At 36.4% G+C, this 18,869-nt stretch overlaps 1 protein-coding gene across 23 annotated transcripts in view; it reads right to left on the bottom strand.

The window, feature by feature from the left end:
* Positions 1–18,869, bottom strand: part of SORBS2 (sorbin and SH3 domain containing 2) — a 166,036-nt gene that overhangs the window by 65,091 nt on the left and 82,076 nt on the right. For 10 of the 23 annotated variants that reach the window (XM_026847271.1, XM_026847275.1, XM_026847281.1 and 7 more), the window contains 5 exons: positions 15,404–15,496; positions 13,781–13,807; positions 12,678–12,802; positions 11,102–11,719; positions 3,382–3,861 (listed from right to left, as the gene is read on the bottom strand). In XM_026847271.1, coding sequence (XP_026703072.1) covers positions 3,382–3,861; positions 11,102–11,719; positions 12,678–12,802; positions 13,781–13,807; positions 15,404–15,496 — 1,343 coding nt within the window. The remainder of the gene's footprint in view (positions 1–3,381; positions 3,862–11,101; positions 11,720–12,677; positions 12,803–13,780; positions 13,808–15,403; positions 15,497–18,869) is intronic. The other 13 variants (XM_026847287.1, XM_026847297.1, XM_026847289.1 and 10 more) reach the window with 5 other exon arrangements.

The raw sequence follows: 18,869 nt of genomic DNA, 5'->3' as shown, positions 1-18,869 counted from the left end.
AGGCAGAGTGCAACTATGTCCAGAACCTTACACCTTCTTACTCATTTACTGTAGCTTTTGTTTCTCTGAAGAGAGGAGCACAACTAGTGTAAAGTCTTTGTAGACTGGAAAGCTACTCCTATGAAATTCTGTAATAGAAAATTAAGATATTCATCTGATGGACTTTCCCAGATAGCTGTGTTAGACAGTAGGACTTTTACACTACATAGTACACAATATTACAAAACAGGATGCACACAAGTACCTGACGGACATCAGTCATAAATGTACACGTGGCATGCCTATATTTGACATTTTTGGGTTTGCTTCCAAAAGTTTTAGAGAAGATATCAGCTCAGCTCTAGTTTCTTAGCTCCTAATGACTTCCTCTTGGAGGAAAGTTTCTGTGAAGGTGGCTATTGCATTTGTTTATCTCATGCATTCTGCACTGGTAAGAGTATTAGCTAGAAAAGATGGTTTTGAGAAGTTTCAAGTTCCAAGGGCCTTTCCTGCCCTTGGAATCATTTGGGAGCTATTGACATTTCAATCTAAGAACATGATGCTTTAGTTCCAGGCAACAGAGTTTGTTCCAAGATTTTACAAGAAAGTGATTTTTTAAAGATGCCTATTCATGAATCAGATCTTTAATTTTCCTAGGTAATTTCCTTTATGGGAAAATAAGATGATACAGAAAATAACTATTTCACCAAAACACACCTATTTTCCAGCTTGCTGGGAAGATAATCCTCATCTCTTTCATGCTGTTCATTTTCCCTAGACTCCTCCATTTATTTTTTGTCCAGTATACTTTACCTGTTCTCCACTGCTAGCAGAACCACCTACTTCTACTGCTAGGTAATCAAACCCTTGTAAAGATTTCTTCTAGGTACCAGGTTTAAACTTCCTATCATTTGCTCAAGCATCAGAAAGAGCATTTCTCTGGAATTCTGAATCAGAGCAGAGGAAAGCATGTATTTGGGCCTGGAGCTGCTAACTTTCTCTCTGCTGAGGCAGGCAGCAAAGGGAAAGAGGTGCCATTACAGACGTCTGAACAGTTCTGTGCAACAATTGTCCACAGCACACCCCTGGGCTCAAGACACTGAACTAGGCTAAAATACTCAGGATCAGTTCTTGAAGCTCGAGACAGTCCCAGAACTTGGGAAAAGGCAAAAACCTAATGTGTATTCTATTTCCAAGTTTCCATTAGATTCTACAATTTTAAACTACATAAACAAAAAGAACCCATGAAAATTACTTTATAAGGGTAATGTTCATAACTGAAATAGAATCAGAAAAAATAGTTTCCAAAACCAGCTGTTCTCAGATTTTAATTCCAATTCTAAGCATAAGCCCAAATAGGAATTACAATTCTCATAATTCAGGTTTTCAAAGAAGCTGTAATCTGTGACTAAAGTCTAGCCAATTAACGACAGTTTAATTCCATTGCTTGTGATATTTTACAATTTTGTTGATTCAGATCTTCCTGATGTTGTTTCTTCTTCTCAGAAGATCCACTGTAAAACCTTTTTGCCTAAACTCTCATTAATGACCTCAAGAATAAACAAACATCCCCACTGTGGACATAATGTCTTTGGAAGTGTGGTTCCATCTTATGCAACCACAGTGCTGGATGGCATAATCCTCCATTATTTTTGTTGTTCTCTCAATGATTTTCACCTAAATAGGATTCTCCTTTGAAAATGACGATTATTATTACAGGAGTAGATCCACTAAGCAGCACCCCTCTGTGTGCCACCGACTTCTCATTTAATGGATACATTTATAGGCATACGGCCCTCCTCCATAGAGGATCAAGACAAAGAATTTTCTACACTGCAGAAGTGGGTCTTGCCAGCAGTTTGACTTCTGTGGGGGTCTTAGGACTGTTTGGGGATTTTTGTCCTTTCGTGGGAGATACATCCTTTCTTTATGTCCATTAATGGTGAACAACTGTTATGTTCATCCCTGCGACATCTAAGAGAATGTGTTCGTCATATCTGACCATAACATATCCCTCTACAGGGAGACTACTTAAAAAAGGAAAGAAGGAAGGACTTTAGCTTACAAAAATGGTGCTCAAAGAAAACAAATACTGTTAGATTATTATTTTAGAAGTGGCTTAGAAGAAAATATAAATGTTCCATACTTCTCACAGGTAGTTAATGGTCATGTAGTGATTGTGCCTTATTTACACATACAAGTCTGTATTGATTATGCATCTTTGATTACAACTACTGGGCTGTATGCAGATTCACAGTACTGATTCTTCAAAAAAAAAAAAAAATCAAAATGTTTCAGAGCTGTGTTACAAGAGTTAGGAATGACAGCTTTTACATGCCTGTTATAATTTTTTTTAACAGCATCCGGAGCACTGATAACAGACTGTTGACTTCCCAGGTGACTATGTGCAAGTTTGGGCTCAAAATGCTTTTTATAAAATATACACGAAACTTTAAAAATACATGCACTATTCTTTTCAGACTTGAAAATTATAGCATGCTGAAGTATTTGTACAAAGTTTGAACACTGTTGTGACCAATAAAACTTTGGTCTTAGAACACCTCTGTTTTGTAATTCAGCAACAAATCGCTCAATCTAAATGAAGGCTTTGTTCTGACTCATTTTAATCATGGAGATAATCACAAAAGAAATAAGAAGTGATCTGGATTTGACCCAAATTCCATACCTTCTTTCTACCCATATAAGAGTGTACTAAGGCAAGAAAAGTGAATGTACATATAAAATGTCTAATTGCATGCTGTTTTTTTTCCTTGCCTTAACCAAGAGAAAAGTAATAGGACACTTGGGTACTACAAGATTATTTATGAAGTTCACTCCTGTAAGAAACTGTGCTTAGGAGAGGAAAAGGTTAGTTAGAGGAGAGAAAAAAAGTTTTGTGCAGTCAGTGATCATGGCTGGGGAAAAAATTGTGTTAAATATTGCCAACATTTATTGTGAATTTGCAACTTATATTCCTGAAATCTGTACCTCAGTATAGACCAAAAATGGCAGTAGCCCAGAGGCTACAAACTCCACAAACCCGTACATTGCTAACAGTATTTTAAGCAAATCTCTTCAAAATCTACAGACTTCTTGCTTTTAATGCATTTAGAAGATATACTTATTGAATTTATTTTCATTTATTTTAAGCAAAGTGTTTGATACACCTTAGCTAACCATACAACTGTGCAACAACTTAGTATCATTTTCCTATTACCAAATCTGCTATGCCAATGATTTTTTAAAACCAACTGTTGCAAAGCATACTGTCAGACTGTGAACACAGAAAACTACTAACAGAATACCTGTCTGTGTAATGGGATAACAGACAAGTCTGAATGCTTTTCCCCTTTGACAACCTGTTTGAACAAAATGGAGGAGGAAAAAAGGAAGCATAATTACATGAGAAGTGGCAGCAGTGTTGGTTAAGGTGGTGCCATCTGACACAGCAGACATCTGGCTCAAGGTTGGGGAAGGTGTTTCAGAGCAGTCAGTAGTATCATAGCTACAAGTCTGCAGCTCATCTAGAATGGCTGTGGAGGACTCACTCACTGTGCGGGAGGAGCACTCACTCATGGCAGAATCTGTGCTTACAGAGGCTGTTTCGTTCCTGTGGATAATACTTTCAGAAGCTAGGTATGGGCATTTATATGAAAATTGTGAAAGGGCTGGGGTTTTATAAAAGTGTGAAGGCAAAAAATCATCAAGCGTTGGCAAAGAATATGATACTAGATGGGTGCCACTGTCTGGTGAGAAAGAGGCTCTGTTAACTGGTACCACAGGAGGAGGAAGAGGCAGTGGAGAAGCTTCTGTTGCTGTTTGTCTGTGTGTCTGTGAAGCATTTACCTCCATCACAGGGGCAGTTACTTTCTGGTTTCCAAGCTGAGATTTGAGGAAAAAAAAATAAGAAAAGAAACAGATTACCAAATGAAATAAAAAACTTTTCCCTTTGCCTCTTGCTGTGTGTAGGAGAATTACAAAAGTGTAAATTCTTCAGCAGCCAAAGGAAGTTCACATTCACATGGATTAGGAAATAAATCAACCACGCTCTATATTAAAGTAGGAAAACATGAAAGAAATAAATGCATCAAGTACTAGTGGAAGCAATGCCAGAAACCATAGTGTGCTGGGGATGAATATTCATAATATACTACATATATTAATGATCTCAGTTATGCATTGAGAAGGTTCATGCTATTTTATCCTTCATATAAATATGAGGGTAGAGACTGTCATATTCATTTTGTTTGTAAAAGGAAAAAAGTATCTGCAAGTCTGATCTCTGTAAATGTTGCTCTCTTTTTTGTCAAAGGACAAGTATCATTTTGAAATTAACTGTAATGTACAGAGGGGCAGGACTGCAACCTAAATGGAAACATTAATATTGAATGTTCATATGATCTGCAAGCAATAAGTTGCGGACATTTTTTGCCTCTTGTGACTGAGTACATCTTCTCCACTGCCTCTCTGATCAAAACATTTCAATGATCTTAGAATTTCCAAGCACCCTGGAAGCACCCTGTCAGCCTACTGGATAAAGCGTATGCACAGGAGCCTTTTCAACATTAGAGGACACAAGGATTGTTAGGTATAAATCTGAGGAACAACAAAGATTGGGAGCACAAGAACAGGACAAGGATGACTCTGTACCGAAACAAAACACACTAGTTGTTTGAGCTTTGCATCATTCCTTAAAGGTATAGGGAACACCATCACGAGAGTGACTCTGAAAACTGCTGAACAACATAAGAGCTTTATGTTCTGTTATTTCAAATCAGTCACAGGACACTGGGTTTAAACTAGTAGTGAAACTGGCTTTTTGCATCTGCAACTTCTTTTTGAATTAAAGATACATGAAAAGCATGCTGGCATCCAATCTTCATTAAACAGCTGCAGAAATCCTGTACTGCCTATTAGCCACAAGCTTTCAATCAATTCCTGAAGTACGTCAAAATACTGCCGACTTCAGCACTAATGGTTTCTTTTGATAGGGATGAGGAACTCTGGAATAGCTGCAGGGAAAGAGCATTTTGGATTTTAAATTTATATAAAATAGAGGACAGTAAGATATCATATGCAGTAATACTTAAAGCAACATTTACTCATAAATATCACATTGATACCAATAATATTATTTCCTATGCTCAGAATAGGCAGATGCCTTTAAATCTAATAATTCAAAAAATGTCTCAAACCATCAGATTAAAATGCCGTTTTGGCATTTTAATCCAAAATCTGAAAATATCTTCTAAAGCCTTTATGGAAGACTTGGAACATAACCCAGATTGTGCTACTTATAAGAGGTCACTGGGGATCCTGTTCCATAGTTCTTAATGAGATCAACTAGAATTTACACAAATAACCTTATTGAGGACAATGGGACCATCTCCATGAATAAGCATTTCAGAAGAGAATCTTAAGCATGTGAACAGATATCCATCACTTGTTCCAAATGGTTAAAAAGAACTCTTTGGCATTACTGGATCTCTGGGGTACACAAAAATGGCCAGAAGCTGCAGTTAAAACAGTGACGAAACAGTCAAACAGCTTAAAATCCAAGGCTTATTCACAGCAATGTTTCAAATCTGCAACCAAAAAAAAAAAATAATCCTTTCCATAGAGTAAATCTGAACAGATTACTTCTTAATCAGAAAATCAGTAATTGTGTGTATGACTGTAAAAGATGGTATGATTTTTAGAGATAACTAATTCATCAATGGAAACTTCAAAGGAACAATGGAATACTATTAAAATAATTTCATGAAAAGCAGTCATATGCAGATGTGAAACAGCTGGTTATACAGCATAGTATTTCAGGGTTTTAAGATGTGTGCATTGATGTACACATAAAAGAAACAGTAAATTCACCTCACAGATACATAAAGGGAAGACAGAACCATCATTCATGATGAATTTCATCATCCATGTCACAATCCAAGACACATGAACCAGGAGATCATAATGCAATTATGAAGCAGAGCCAATATGAAGCACTGAAGCTCTTGAGACCAGATATTCTCTCAGCATCCCCAGAAGAAAAGTGACATATGACTGAGCCAAAATATGTAAATTGATCTCTAAATTGTTAAAATAACAGGAAATTTTGGAAACCTGAGCAACCTAGTAAGCCTTCTGGCTTCAAAATGAGAAGACTGCTTGCATGCTTGAGAAAAGAAGGGATGGACAACACAAGAACAAATATTCAGGGTGCATCCAGAGAGCTAGTGAAATTGAGTTCTTAAAGAATTACATTCATTGTGTTTGGCAAATAATAGCTGATTTCATCAAGCCAAATTCTTAAAAAGAATATAAACAGTGTGGGCAGAAGGAATGCAGCAATTCTAGGTACTAATTCCCAACATGAAGTTTCTCAGCTTTGTAGAGTAAAACTTGAATAATCTGTCTGGTTCTAGAATTCTGTCATAAGTACAACCATCACTGTGGCAGAGTGGCTGAAATAGTGATTTAAACCAGCATTATCTTAAAAAACTGATTATACCATTTAAAAACATGGAGAGTTGGTAAACTCTAAACAGATACATTTGGCTACTACTAATCCATATTTTTCATCACTGGGAAAAATATGAGAAGGACAAGGCTGAATGCATTCCAGAAAACTTTCAATACCAGTTCCAATCAGTGTGATTCAAATTAGATTTGTTATTGTTATAGTACAAGAAACGCTAGAGGAAGTCAGGTGGATTAAATGCCAAACAAGTACGTAATCAATTAGAATGATGAAAACTAGTTAGACTAGATAATTATCTTGGGTTGTGGAGCAACACTTGAGAGAGATAAATGTCATCACAGTCTTGAAGTGCATTGAAGGTCTCAAGTGCAGCTTTCTGCTGGTCCTTAGAAATGTTCACCTTCCATCAAAGAGTAGAAAGTCAGGCCTGAAGAGTATGGATGCTACTCAATTCACATGAAGTAGACATGTGACTCCAGTATGGGCTTCAAAACCAGTCATCTATCATTTTAATGCAAGATCTGTGGGAAGTGGTGTGAGATTACTGATGACACCAAAGTGCTGGCCTTGCTTCAACAGTCAAGACACAGAAAAGGAGATTCAGAGTGAACAAACTCATTTTGTTAATACATAGCAGAGTTTAGTAGTCAACAATCAAATTACATCCATACGCTTGCACAAATGGGTAAAAATACCTCTATTTTTAATTGTTAAAAGCTAATGTCAAAATCTCCAAACTGATACTGCAAGTTATAGTCCTATGCCCATTTTTACTACCCAGTGCTCTTATTCCGAGCTCAGCATAAGGAATTGGAGTTCAGCCCTTGCACAAATGCATGCTAGCGATACAAAACTTAAAATGAAAATTATGTGCTCAATTTTCTTTGCTTGCCATCTGTCCCCAAAATGTTGAAACCTGTCTTGTCTACCTTCTACATCACTCAATGTATTGTCAATACCCAAGAAACAATAATGTATTAGATAAACTGATTCAGAAACAATTTTTTTAATTCCAGGCTTACTTTCCTTGATTCATGTGTCTACAGCTATAAGGCTGGCAAATGAAATAACTTTCACGAACATCTAGTAGAGTGGCTTTTATTCCTCCAGGACACTAGGACTAAGCCAAGTGTTCACTCATCTGTGGAATTCAAACAAACAGGACAATCTGTTTTACATCCTTAGTTTTAGAGAGCAGTATCTATAACAAGAGGACACCTATGAACCCAGGAACAAAAGGAACACAAAAAATACCAGGTGTTTATTTAAGAAGATGCAGCTCAAAATTCTTCATCAGTTTAGAACTTTTTCTTGTAAGAAGCTTGGACAACAGAATTTACCTCCATTGGTCTCATACTAACAAATACTATTTCATCTGTTGAAATAGATTAGGTTATTTCACCCCCATCTGCAGTATGGTTCAGAGCAACAGCATCTCTCAAGACTGTAATAATATAAAAAAAACCCTTAATATTGAGTAACCTGAATACTTTTAAGGAGTTTAACCTTTGTCTGAGTAGGAGTGTTTACAGAATGTCATTTGGTGAGCCATACCATACTTCTCCTTGCTTCTAAGGTTTCAGCAGATATGTTCTGAAATGAAGTGCAAATAGGCACACAAACATAACGAGATACATTAAAAAATACTGCAAAATTGTTGTGCATGAAGTTGGACCATACAAGCTCTCTCTTGGCTGTATTCTTCCATGCTTTGTGACATAATATAGTTGTACATGTTCCCTACACGCATGGATAATCACACATGTACAGTATTTCTCATTCACCACCTCTTAAGAAGTGACAATTAGCCAATATTATATCATTCTCCTCTACAAACCCAGACGTAGAGGGAGAATTGTTTGTTTTTACAGCGCCTTTCTAAATGCGTTCAGTTTTTGAGAGTTTCTGTGGCAGCTCTGAACATTGCTGGTGGGCCTAATCTACAGTCTGAGAGCACATATAGCTTAACACAAGAACCTATGGTCTGCATATACAAAGTATTTTAACTGGTGTAAAAAGTCCTGTAGAGCTTGCAAATCTAAAACAATTTTTAAAATGAAAGTAGTATTATGCAAAGTATACTGAAAGTTAATTGGTCTATGTGAGAGAAATTGTGAACTTTGCAAATACCATGAGCTTTAGCTCTAAAGGAGATCATAATTTTTGGCATTAGTTAGAACAGTTCAAGATTTCAACCAGAGATCTGAGTCAGAAAACAAATCTTCTTAGACATATAGCTCTAGCCTTTATTTCTAACTGTAGTCCATGGCATCTTGGCTTTGGGACCTCACCTGATGCAAAATTTTACACCACCTCACATGCTGATTTGTCTTAGGTATGTATTTGAACACAGAGCTAGCAAAACCCACTGGCTCCATAACTCAATGGTGATGCCAGATACACCTCTTCATGCTAATGTTTAGAATTTATTTCAAAGTTGAACATCAAGAAGGATGTCACCTGAAGTTTGCAAGCAATAGATCAATAAAGGGATGTAGTTTGAAAAGCTGGCTACATTCCTTTGTATTGATCCCTGTGATCAACTGAAAATTTTATCATTTTATTCAAAGAAACCCAGTTGCCAAATTGCAGATCATTCTTCCCACACACTGAAATCAAGGACAAGGCAGTAAAGTAAGTGTAGAATTGCCAAACAAGTCACACTTACTTTTCTGACTTCTGTGAGCTCATACTGAAACTAAAACAGTCTCTAAAATAAAAAGAAATTGCAAATTGTGTTTTGACTTTTAAAATTCTAAAAAAAAAAAAAAAGGTAGCTAGACGATAAATTCTTTTTAGTGATTCAGATTAAAGTTTCAGTATTATTCTGGATCATAAAAAAGCTATTTCCTCTAAGTGTTGTTAGCTGTCTTAAAACTACTTTCTGTTTGAGAGACACTTTGATTTATCTGAGCATACATATATAATGCATCATATTGCTAACAGGCTGAACAACTACTAAGTGAAAAGAAAACACAGATGCATACGTTGTATTGGCCACATTTACACCTGTTCTACTGTCTGACCTTGATGCCCATATTTAAAAGGATTGCAAGCCTTACTCAGCCTTTGTTACTGTTTATGATCCAATTTCTTTACTGTGGCTCTTGCTTGAACTGACTCGTCCTACTTGAAAAAATCACTAAGTAGCAAACTGGTTCTTTTTAGGGGTAAATTGACTTGTTTTTCTTAAAATGTTTTAAATTTTATATAGCCTAAAAAAAAAAAAAAAAAAAAATCATAGTTTTGTCTCTAATCTTGAGAACGACAAATGTGATTAATTCTTCCGTGCTCCCATTTGCTAATGGAATGCATTCAAAAGGAGCATTGCAAATTGTTGCCATATAATTTCAGAGAGCTTTGTTTTCTGATCAAAATTTTTACTTGGAAGTTGGAGCAGGGAACTGACATATTACAACAGTAAAACTATTCTGTAGCTACTGCAGATACCTGTGGCTTCCAGAGTAAAGACCTGGTTGAATGTGATGCTCTGAAAGAACCACAGTCTGAGAGAGCAGATGTGTTATTGACAATAGGACTGTCAAGAGACTTTAGGTTTGCAAGATTGTGCCTATTTACTTCAGAGTAGTCCCACTGAATTCAGCAGAGCTGAATGAACACAAATATGCGATGATGAGATCCTCACTCAGACAAAGCTTTGAGGCAGATATGCCTAGACCTGTATCAATCCCTACCTCCATCCAAAGGGCTTTCAAACTCAGATAAGATGGTATATTGGTAGACCTACTAGAATAATTAACTTTTAAAATAGAAAAACCTTAATGTGACTAGTCAAAGCAGAATAGAAATGACAGTTTATTCAGAGCTCTCTTTTTGCCTAGTACATATTTGCTGCTGCTTTATTACTCCCAGGCTTACTTTATTTGACTCAGTAACTTTCTGAATGGAAATAAACCACACTCAGACTCTTGTGGTCCTATACTCTGTGCTTGATACTCCCATTTCTTCTACATGAAACCAGTATAGTTAACAAAGACTTTTCATCTCAGTAGGCATAGGGTATAGGGGAAACAGAGGGCCTTAAAAGTTCAGTGCTTTGTGATGCTTCTGGATGGTTGACAAAAGATTTTGTCAACCCATTTTCTTTAAAAAGTTATTGCACAGGACACATAGGAGACAGAAGTGACTAGCCTTGCAGAAAGCACCAAGTGACAAAATACACTTTTTGGTGGCCTTAGGAAGCTGGCAGAGCTGCATCTGTAGAAACACACCCAACCCAACCCTTTTCTATCCATACTTGATTCTTCCAGCACCTATGACAGCATAATGCTTTTATGCAACCCCCTCTAGGAAGAGCCACTTAAGCAGATGAATCACCTACAATTCACTAATTTCCTATTGTGTATTTACATTCCATAGAATGCTCACAGAGGAACAAAGAAGTCTACCTTCCAGGTCAGCCGGGTTAAGTTGGTTTGTTTTGTGGTTGGTTTTTTTTTTGTTGTTGTTTTTTTTTTTTTTTTTTTTTTTTTTAAAACTGTGTTTTGTTCACTTCTGTTTTGATCCATGTCACAGGTAGTTTTACCCAGGAAACACAAGGTCTAACTTTGATAATGTAAGTTATAACTAAACAGACGGTTATTAAGTGATTCATGAATGATCTAAAATAAAAGATGGAAAAATTAAATATACCACATGGCATTCTGCAGCCTGTGAAGAAGGAAGAACTGTAGACTTTTGTCCCAAATCCTTTGAAGCCATCTTTGAAGTGTCTGGAGAAATACTAGGTGGATGTTCTTGGATTTCAGGCTCTGCTTTATTGTCAGGGATGGGAGCTATCTGAACGGAAAGAGATGCTGTGTGTATCTCAGGCACAGGGTTACAGGCAGGTGAGACAGGCCTTTGTGGAAATACGGGCACTTCAATGGGCTTGAGCTGTTGCTGGGTATTACAACGAATGCTACTCGCTGAGTCATGTGTCTGGGTTAATTTCAGGGTAGATACCCTACGTTTTTGAGACTGCTGCCTTTGGCCTTCATGGAGAGTAGTACTAATACCAGCTACTGCACTTGTGCCTGCACTGGAGGTTGAGGTCAGTGGTTTAATGATTTTTTGTGCATAGGACACACTTGTGTTAGATATTTGAGAAGACATTGTCTTCTGGACAGACTTCTCGTTAGTGTAATAGGCAGTATCTGTGGGAAGGTGTTTAGCTGGACTGGTTGTTACTGCCTGGAGATTAATTTCGTTCTTGTGATTAGTTACTCTTGCTTTCTGCAAACTTTCTTTTCTAGGGGGTGGCAGAGGTGCCTTATTTGCCAAAAGCATCCACACACAGCAAAATAACATTGAAGAAGAAACAGAAAGAAAGTAAATGTTAGCAGGAGATATAACTCATTTTGACTTTTATCTTTAAATAAAGGAACTAGCAACTTAAGGGGCTTCATCCCAACACTGCTCAATTCAATGGACAATTGAGTTGGTCAGGTTCCCACCACCTTCTGCTGTGCAGGGTTGTACAGCTCGTCTTTAGAAAGCAGATGTTCCATTTGCTTAGAGTAAACTGGGATCAGAAGGGAGCCCACAATAGTCCATTTTCTTTTAAAAAAAATCAATTATTACACTGAATAAGAATTATTGTGAAATTGTTCAGATATGTAAGTAATTCCCAAAATGCATTTAATTATCTTAGATAACAAGCTAAAACACATATATAAAACACACAGAGCCTCTTAAAGCCTTGAATTAAAACAGTAGCAGAGACAGTATTGCGTTGGTATGTTAATCTTTTTTGGACAGATGAATAATTTTTCAAGTTAAGTGGCTTTTTTTTTTTAGTGTGATCTAATTATATTGTTCTGCAAAACAGGCAGAAACATTGTATACCTTATAATTAATAAACCTTAGCCCTCATTAATAAACCTTAGCCCTCAGATATTATTTTCATGACTGATGCATTTCTCCAAGTGTAAAATATTAATAAATACTCTTTGAAGTCTGGGAACATTCCTAGAAAGCTTTTATTTGTGTATGACCTACTTTTATTTAGCTAACTGTCTTGTTCACTGAAAGCAATTTCTGGTAATTAACCTGAAGGCATGCATCCTGTGTGGAGTATAATTTATCTATGCAGTAAAATAATGACCCATATGAACAGGTGATAACACTATCTGGAAGACACCAGGACAATGTTCCGTATCCCATCTAACCCACAAGAATAACCCCCACACAAATGTCAAAGCATGAAACTTGGTGTGTTTAGTTTTACCTGAGTTGGTGATTTTTTATCCTGTAGATTTGGCCGCACGCTCCTAAAACCTTTTGCTGTAAGAGATGAACTGCTAGCATCTCCATTCAGTGTTTCTCTACTTCCATCATTGTAAGATCTCCAAGCTTTTGTGATGAAAAAAGAATCAAACCATTTTTTTGGGGTTATTAGTAGATCTCTATATTGCTATCATCATAGCAACCCAGCTATAAAACAAACACAACTGACATTGCTGATGTTACCACCATGGAAGTGGAAGAACAGGGCTAAAGATGTCACTTTACCAAATATATATCTTTAAAATTTATAAAACTCAACCATTGACAATACTGCTGGTAGCAGTTTGATATCTCCCCACGACATGCATACACACTATGGGTTTTAACCTTGGGAGTACTTTTGAGATGCTGGTGCTGCAGCCCGTTATAAAGCAGGCTGAAGTGCTTTCACAGATTTGGTTCTTCAGGAACTTCACAGATGCATCAGATTTTGAAAAACATTCCAGCTCACATAAAGTTAGTTGGTCCTGGCAGTTTCACCAGATTTTACCACAACACACCATTAGTTGTTTCAATAACGCATGTTCTTTCCAAATCTGAATAAAACCTCAATTTTCCAACTGACCATGTTTTGCCTCTATCCTCAGAGCTGAAAAGCCCTCAAGGCATTGTCCAACCATAGAGGGAGATACTATCCTGCCTCAACAAGTTACAGATTTAAAGACAAAATATCTTAAAGGGCTGGGAAAAGTTACACATTATGTGAGCACGCCACTAAGTTGGGTGGGCAGAACTTGCAATCCTGAGAAAGGAACTAAAAATGAAATAGCAAGTGCCACTGAAGCTAACGGTGGCAAATTAGCAGTCTGTATTCTCCCACACAATTCATCTTCTGACAATATATGCTGTGTTATAGGAAATACTGCTTTCAAACGAGACCTGAATTTGAGGTCTTAACCACTTGCTATTATTATTACAATTTCAGTGGTGCTTTCCTAAAAGAATGTGGATGCATGGAATAATGAAATCGAATAAATTGAAGACTGATATAACTAATCCACTTACACGATATTACACTGATGCATAAATAACAGTTTTACTTACCTGAATCTGGAGACTGAGAATCAGACCCTGAAAAAGAAACATCCAGTATTAATTTGTGTTGGAAATAAAACCATTATGACACAACTTTAAAAATACTTAGGAGTCTTTTTGTTCCGTTACCTAATTCCCTCCTGTTACCTAAGCACACCTTAGAATATTAGACCACAGGTAACTGTGCAATGTTTATTACACAAATTCTACAGAAGTTATAGTGTGCTTAGAGTTACTGTTATTTAATCACTGATATTACAGACAGCCAATAATAAACAAACATTTGCTGTGTTTTTTTTTTTTTTCTCCCCAGTAAATACTGTGATATAGTACCATCTAAAACCTAGACATCAAAAGAAATATCATCCCTTTAAGATGAGCTGGAAACGTTTTATTCAAAACCAAGAAAGATGCCTACAGATTCTGTCAGGATTTTCTCTCCCCCTTCACACCAGAATGTGTGATGCTTTCTTCATCACTTCAAAGCAAAACACAGAAACTGATATATACATGCTGCCAGCACAGAACAGATTTGAAATTCTGGTGGGGCTTTGTATTATTTGTAGATATATTAGTGTCATTTCTCCAAAATAAACTAAAATTATGACATTTCTAAACAAATTTAAAATTTTTTAATGTACAATAATTATAGCACTGAGAATATTTCTTATTACTAATTTTAAGTGCAACAAAGCAAGACATTAAGAGGCTTATATTACATGCTTAAATGATAAAAATTTGTTAGAAGAGTTGCAAAGAAATAAGAACCTGATGCTTTCTTAAATTTACATACATATAGTAATCCAAATAACCCTTCTACTATCCTTACAAAGAGTAGCAACTAAATTTTTAATTTGGTTGATAAATTCTAAAGTTCTTATTTCTGGGGATTAGTCCTCTATTTGAAAGATGAAAGAACAAAGACTTTATCTTGCAATTACTTTCTGGCTCATTCTTCATTCAGGTTTCTGTATTATACTTGTTTGGTGTGAACACTGCACATTCAGACTGGTGTAAATTAGTCTACACCACTCAAGGTTTTTTACTGATTTATACCTACAACTACTTAATTCACAGGGAGCCGATACACATTAGGATTTAATTTTGTAAAACCAGATATGAGTATTGCTAAGAAACAGTTCTACCTGTCTACTGAATATTCTGCATGTTTTTACTGGTTTAAACATTTTTAGGATGCTTGATAAATGATTTTTTAAAAAGTTAATCTGGTTTCTGACAATCATTTTTCCAACAACATTTGGATTCTTTTCCTCTGAGAACAGTTTTCAAGCAAGTTGCAATAAACAAAGTTGTTTATAAACAAAACCTACTTTTCATGCTGTGTTATTTTGAGACCCAAAATACATATCAAAGTAAAAATAAATTTATAAATAACTGATTTTTTCTCAGTCTCCCTAGTTTTGTTTTTTTTTTTTTTTCATTAACGGCTACTAAGCATAGGGCAAAGAGAAATTAAGTCTACTTTTTAAAGAGAACTGTGGAAGTAACAGACTTGTCAGTGGAATAGAAAATATGGTTACCTTCTCCTCCTTGCACAGTAATATTGCAGGAATGTGTAACACTATAGAAAAGCCATTCAAGAGTAGTTATTTCACTGGTTAGCAGTTATACCTGAGGCCAAAAGGTTTGGAGAACTCTGAACTCTCTTCACAGCTGTTAATGTGACAGACATTGCAGCACGTTTGCGAGCACACCCACCGCTATCTGGAAGCACAAAACAATACAGACAGCAGCCCCAGACAAAGGGAGCAAGCACATGCAACGTATCACAGTGTGAGATATGCCAAACATACATGGAAATAAGCGTGCAGTTAGGGAACTGCTGCAGGAACGTGTAAATTTGCAAGTTTCACAGATTAGCAGAATGCATAAAGTTTCAAAAGCTTTAAACAACAATAAACGTCACAGAAAATAAGAAAGAAGCATTTAATACTTAATCCACTAGGGAAATATATATATATATTCTGTTACCTGAAAGACTGCTTAATTACAGCTAATTAGTAAAAACAAACAAGTAACCAATGTGAAGGATTAAGCATTCCAGAGTAACATTAATCAATGATCCGCACTGTAAAATAATTTCATTGTATGCATTAGAAAGACATTATTCATAAATTAAGCTTATGTTTGATCAGCTGACAAAGTGCTTTTGTTCAGTCTTTTGATCCTTTAAGCTCAAGAAACAAATTTATTAAGGCTGGCACGATTTTGTTGTTGTTTTGATGGAACATCCTCGTTCTCCCTCTCCCCCCCTTCTTTTTTATCTAAGGGAAGATTAAAAAAATGTATGTCTGGAACACAATAACATCCCAAGGGAACGACTGGACATCTAAAATTACTCTGAACAACGAGGAACAGAACAAAACCTTTCTTCTGGGTCTTGCATGACTCTTTCAATCCTTTTTCTCTGCTCCTCTCTCACCTGGCGCTGTCATTCTGTTTTATAAATCCTTTTTTATTATTAGAAAGCAGTTTTCCCACAATGTAGCTTTTTAGCAACTCTATCATAGTTGTAGAAGTTACATAAATTTTCTTCCAGATTATATTTAACTAGAATATTTTTCTGCTCTTCACTGTAATAATTATTTTACTTTTCATATTACTGAAATATCATACAGGTCCCCACTGAAGTCAAGAAGAACCACAACTATGATAGAGGCTCTAATGCTTTTTATATCTGTATCATAAGACAGGGAGTTTTATAAAATTCTGTTTAAGGAAGACCTGAAACCTATTAGTAGAAAGTATTTCCTATGACAGCAGTAATTTGAGCCACAGAGACGTCTTTAACCCGCATCTGCAAGAGATGTGAGCTCTTGGTACTTCTCTGCTCATTCCAACATTCCCCTGAAATAGCAGAGCCCTCTGGCCACAGGTCTTGAAGGATATGCATTAAGAAGCTGTTAAGGTTGGCAAACATCAGAGCCACTGCTCCAGGTGTAAGTGGGTCCAAAGACTCATTGTGAATCCCAAGCCTCAAAGCAAAAGGCCCAAATGATTTCAGTCAGCAATAGTTGAAAGCAATACATTATCTGTAATTAATTATTGACATTGTACATGTGAAACAAAGATAACGGCTATCCAATCTGCACATTTGTTTTAGTTTGCTTACATAAATATAGAATGCCAATGGTAATTAAAATAATTTTCTCCATTCTTGTATCCCCTCCCCTTCTCCAACATACACCAGAAATAATTCCAAAGGGATTTTATGATGTGTTGATACTGACGTTCTGTTCTTATCTGAATACTGGCAGACTTTGACAGCATACTTTATTTGATTAATACAAGCTAACAGACAAACAATTTTGTTATACTGTCACATCTTTTATTCAAACACAGTGATGCTTTATTTGTATTTTTTCAAGAGCTACCTTCCAGAATTACAGGATAGAGAAACTGAAGTGGGAGGAAAGGAAGACAACAAGAAAACTGACTACAAATATTTTGTCACTGTAACTGCAAGAAATTCTGCTTCAAATTAATCTTTAACATAACTGAACTGAGTCAGAGTTTTATACTTAGTGGAACCATTATCTAGCAAAGTGTTTGACATGGCTTCATACGAGATAGCTAAACCAGTTGTAGTAAGTGTCTATATACATATATGCATACAACATTTAATCCTATATATATAATACCTAAGCCCATATGCAAGTCAATACCTGCAATAAGATTCACAGTACCTGTACAAAATAATGAGAGTCAATTAGCACTCAAGCTATAACCACACAAAGATACCATGTTAAGTTGTGCAAAATTTCTAATAAAATACGAATGTGTGTGGGCAAGCACATATTTATGCATGATGGACTCCATCTTCCTATCTTTCTTCAGGCCAGGCTCCCATTAAATTAAGGGCATCATGTCTGAATGAGGATCAGAAAAATCTACACACTGCCTCAAAAGAGGCAGTTTTCAAACTGCTTCCCTTATCTGTATGACCTTACAGAGTTGAACTTCAAGAGGCTTATTCCAGCCTGTACTCCTTTTTCATAGCTCCATCAAATTTCCAGCAAATACTAACTATATTCACCCAGATTCTTGAAGTCCAAATAACACCAGAAAGCTCTAAGTCTAGAGAACAGAAAATTCAAAAACAGTAAGGGAGACTGAATTAATGATCATCTGCTCATTTTACTTGCAAACAATAAGCAATTAGTATTGGACAGCTGTTACTCAAGGAAGAAATGAGGATATGTGAAACAATCTATACAAAATGTACGCATATATAGAAAATGAAATGTGTGTAAATAGTATACAAATACGCACAACTCTCTATGCTTTTGACAAGACAAATTCTTCAGGAGTGACTGTTTTAACAGACCTGAATCGGCTAAGGTCTGCAGGTAATAATAAAATATGAAGTTGGGCAATTCACAATCAAAACAGTTGCTGAAAATTCAAATCCAGCTCAAATCAGAACTTAGCATGGTTGGTTCCTATATATTATTTTGCAAGCCCTACAATACTCCCATTGAACAAGGAAAAAGACAAATAAGCATCCCTAGCAGATACTGCAGAAAATGAAGGAGATGGGGGAGGCAAGGATCTGGTGAAACATGTTTCTGACAGTATTTTGCAGAGTAAGGGCCATATAGGGATGAACTCGAACGCTAGGATCAATGTTGCAGACTTACCTTTAAATAGAGAAAAAGAAAGAGAAAAGAAAGAGCCACCCACTGACTGGACAAGAGAGATGAGGTGGTGGCTTGCTCTCCAGCTAGGAGGATGTCTGTATTTGTGCATGTATCCTAATGCTCTCTGTGATGGGGCTCTGGATGCTCTCTTCATCTTGTTAGCTCACCATTCAGCTCCTCTCCCTTTGCCTACTCTCCTCCTGCATTTTTTCTCTTCATTCTTTCTCCATTCCTCACCTTTCCTAAATTCTTTCTCTCCCTCCCTTAGTTCTGTTTCTCTCCACAAAAAAAGCATTTTAACCCTTTCCCTCTAAATCCACAACCCCAACAACTGCTCCCACTACAGGCATGATCACCTTAAGCGAGCTGTATCTCTATTTGACAACTAGTCTATTGGTCAGCTCCTGCTCCAAAGCAGAATGGAGTCAATTCAAAAC

This window comes from Athene cunicularia, assembly GCF_003259725.1.
Source record: "Athene cunicularia isolate RWA chromosome 4 unlocalized genomic scaffold, athCun1 chr4_part1, whole genome shotgun sequence".
Classification (NCBI taxonomy): domain Eukaryota; kingdom Metazoa; phylum Chordata; class Aves; order Strigiformes; family Strigidae; genus Athene; species Athene cunicularia.
Note: the sequence above shows the minus strand (reverse complement) of the source record. Positions and strands in the feature narration are given on the sequence as shown.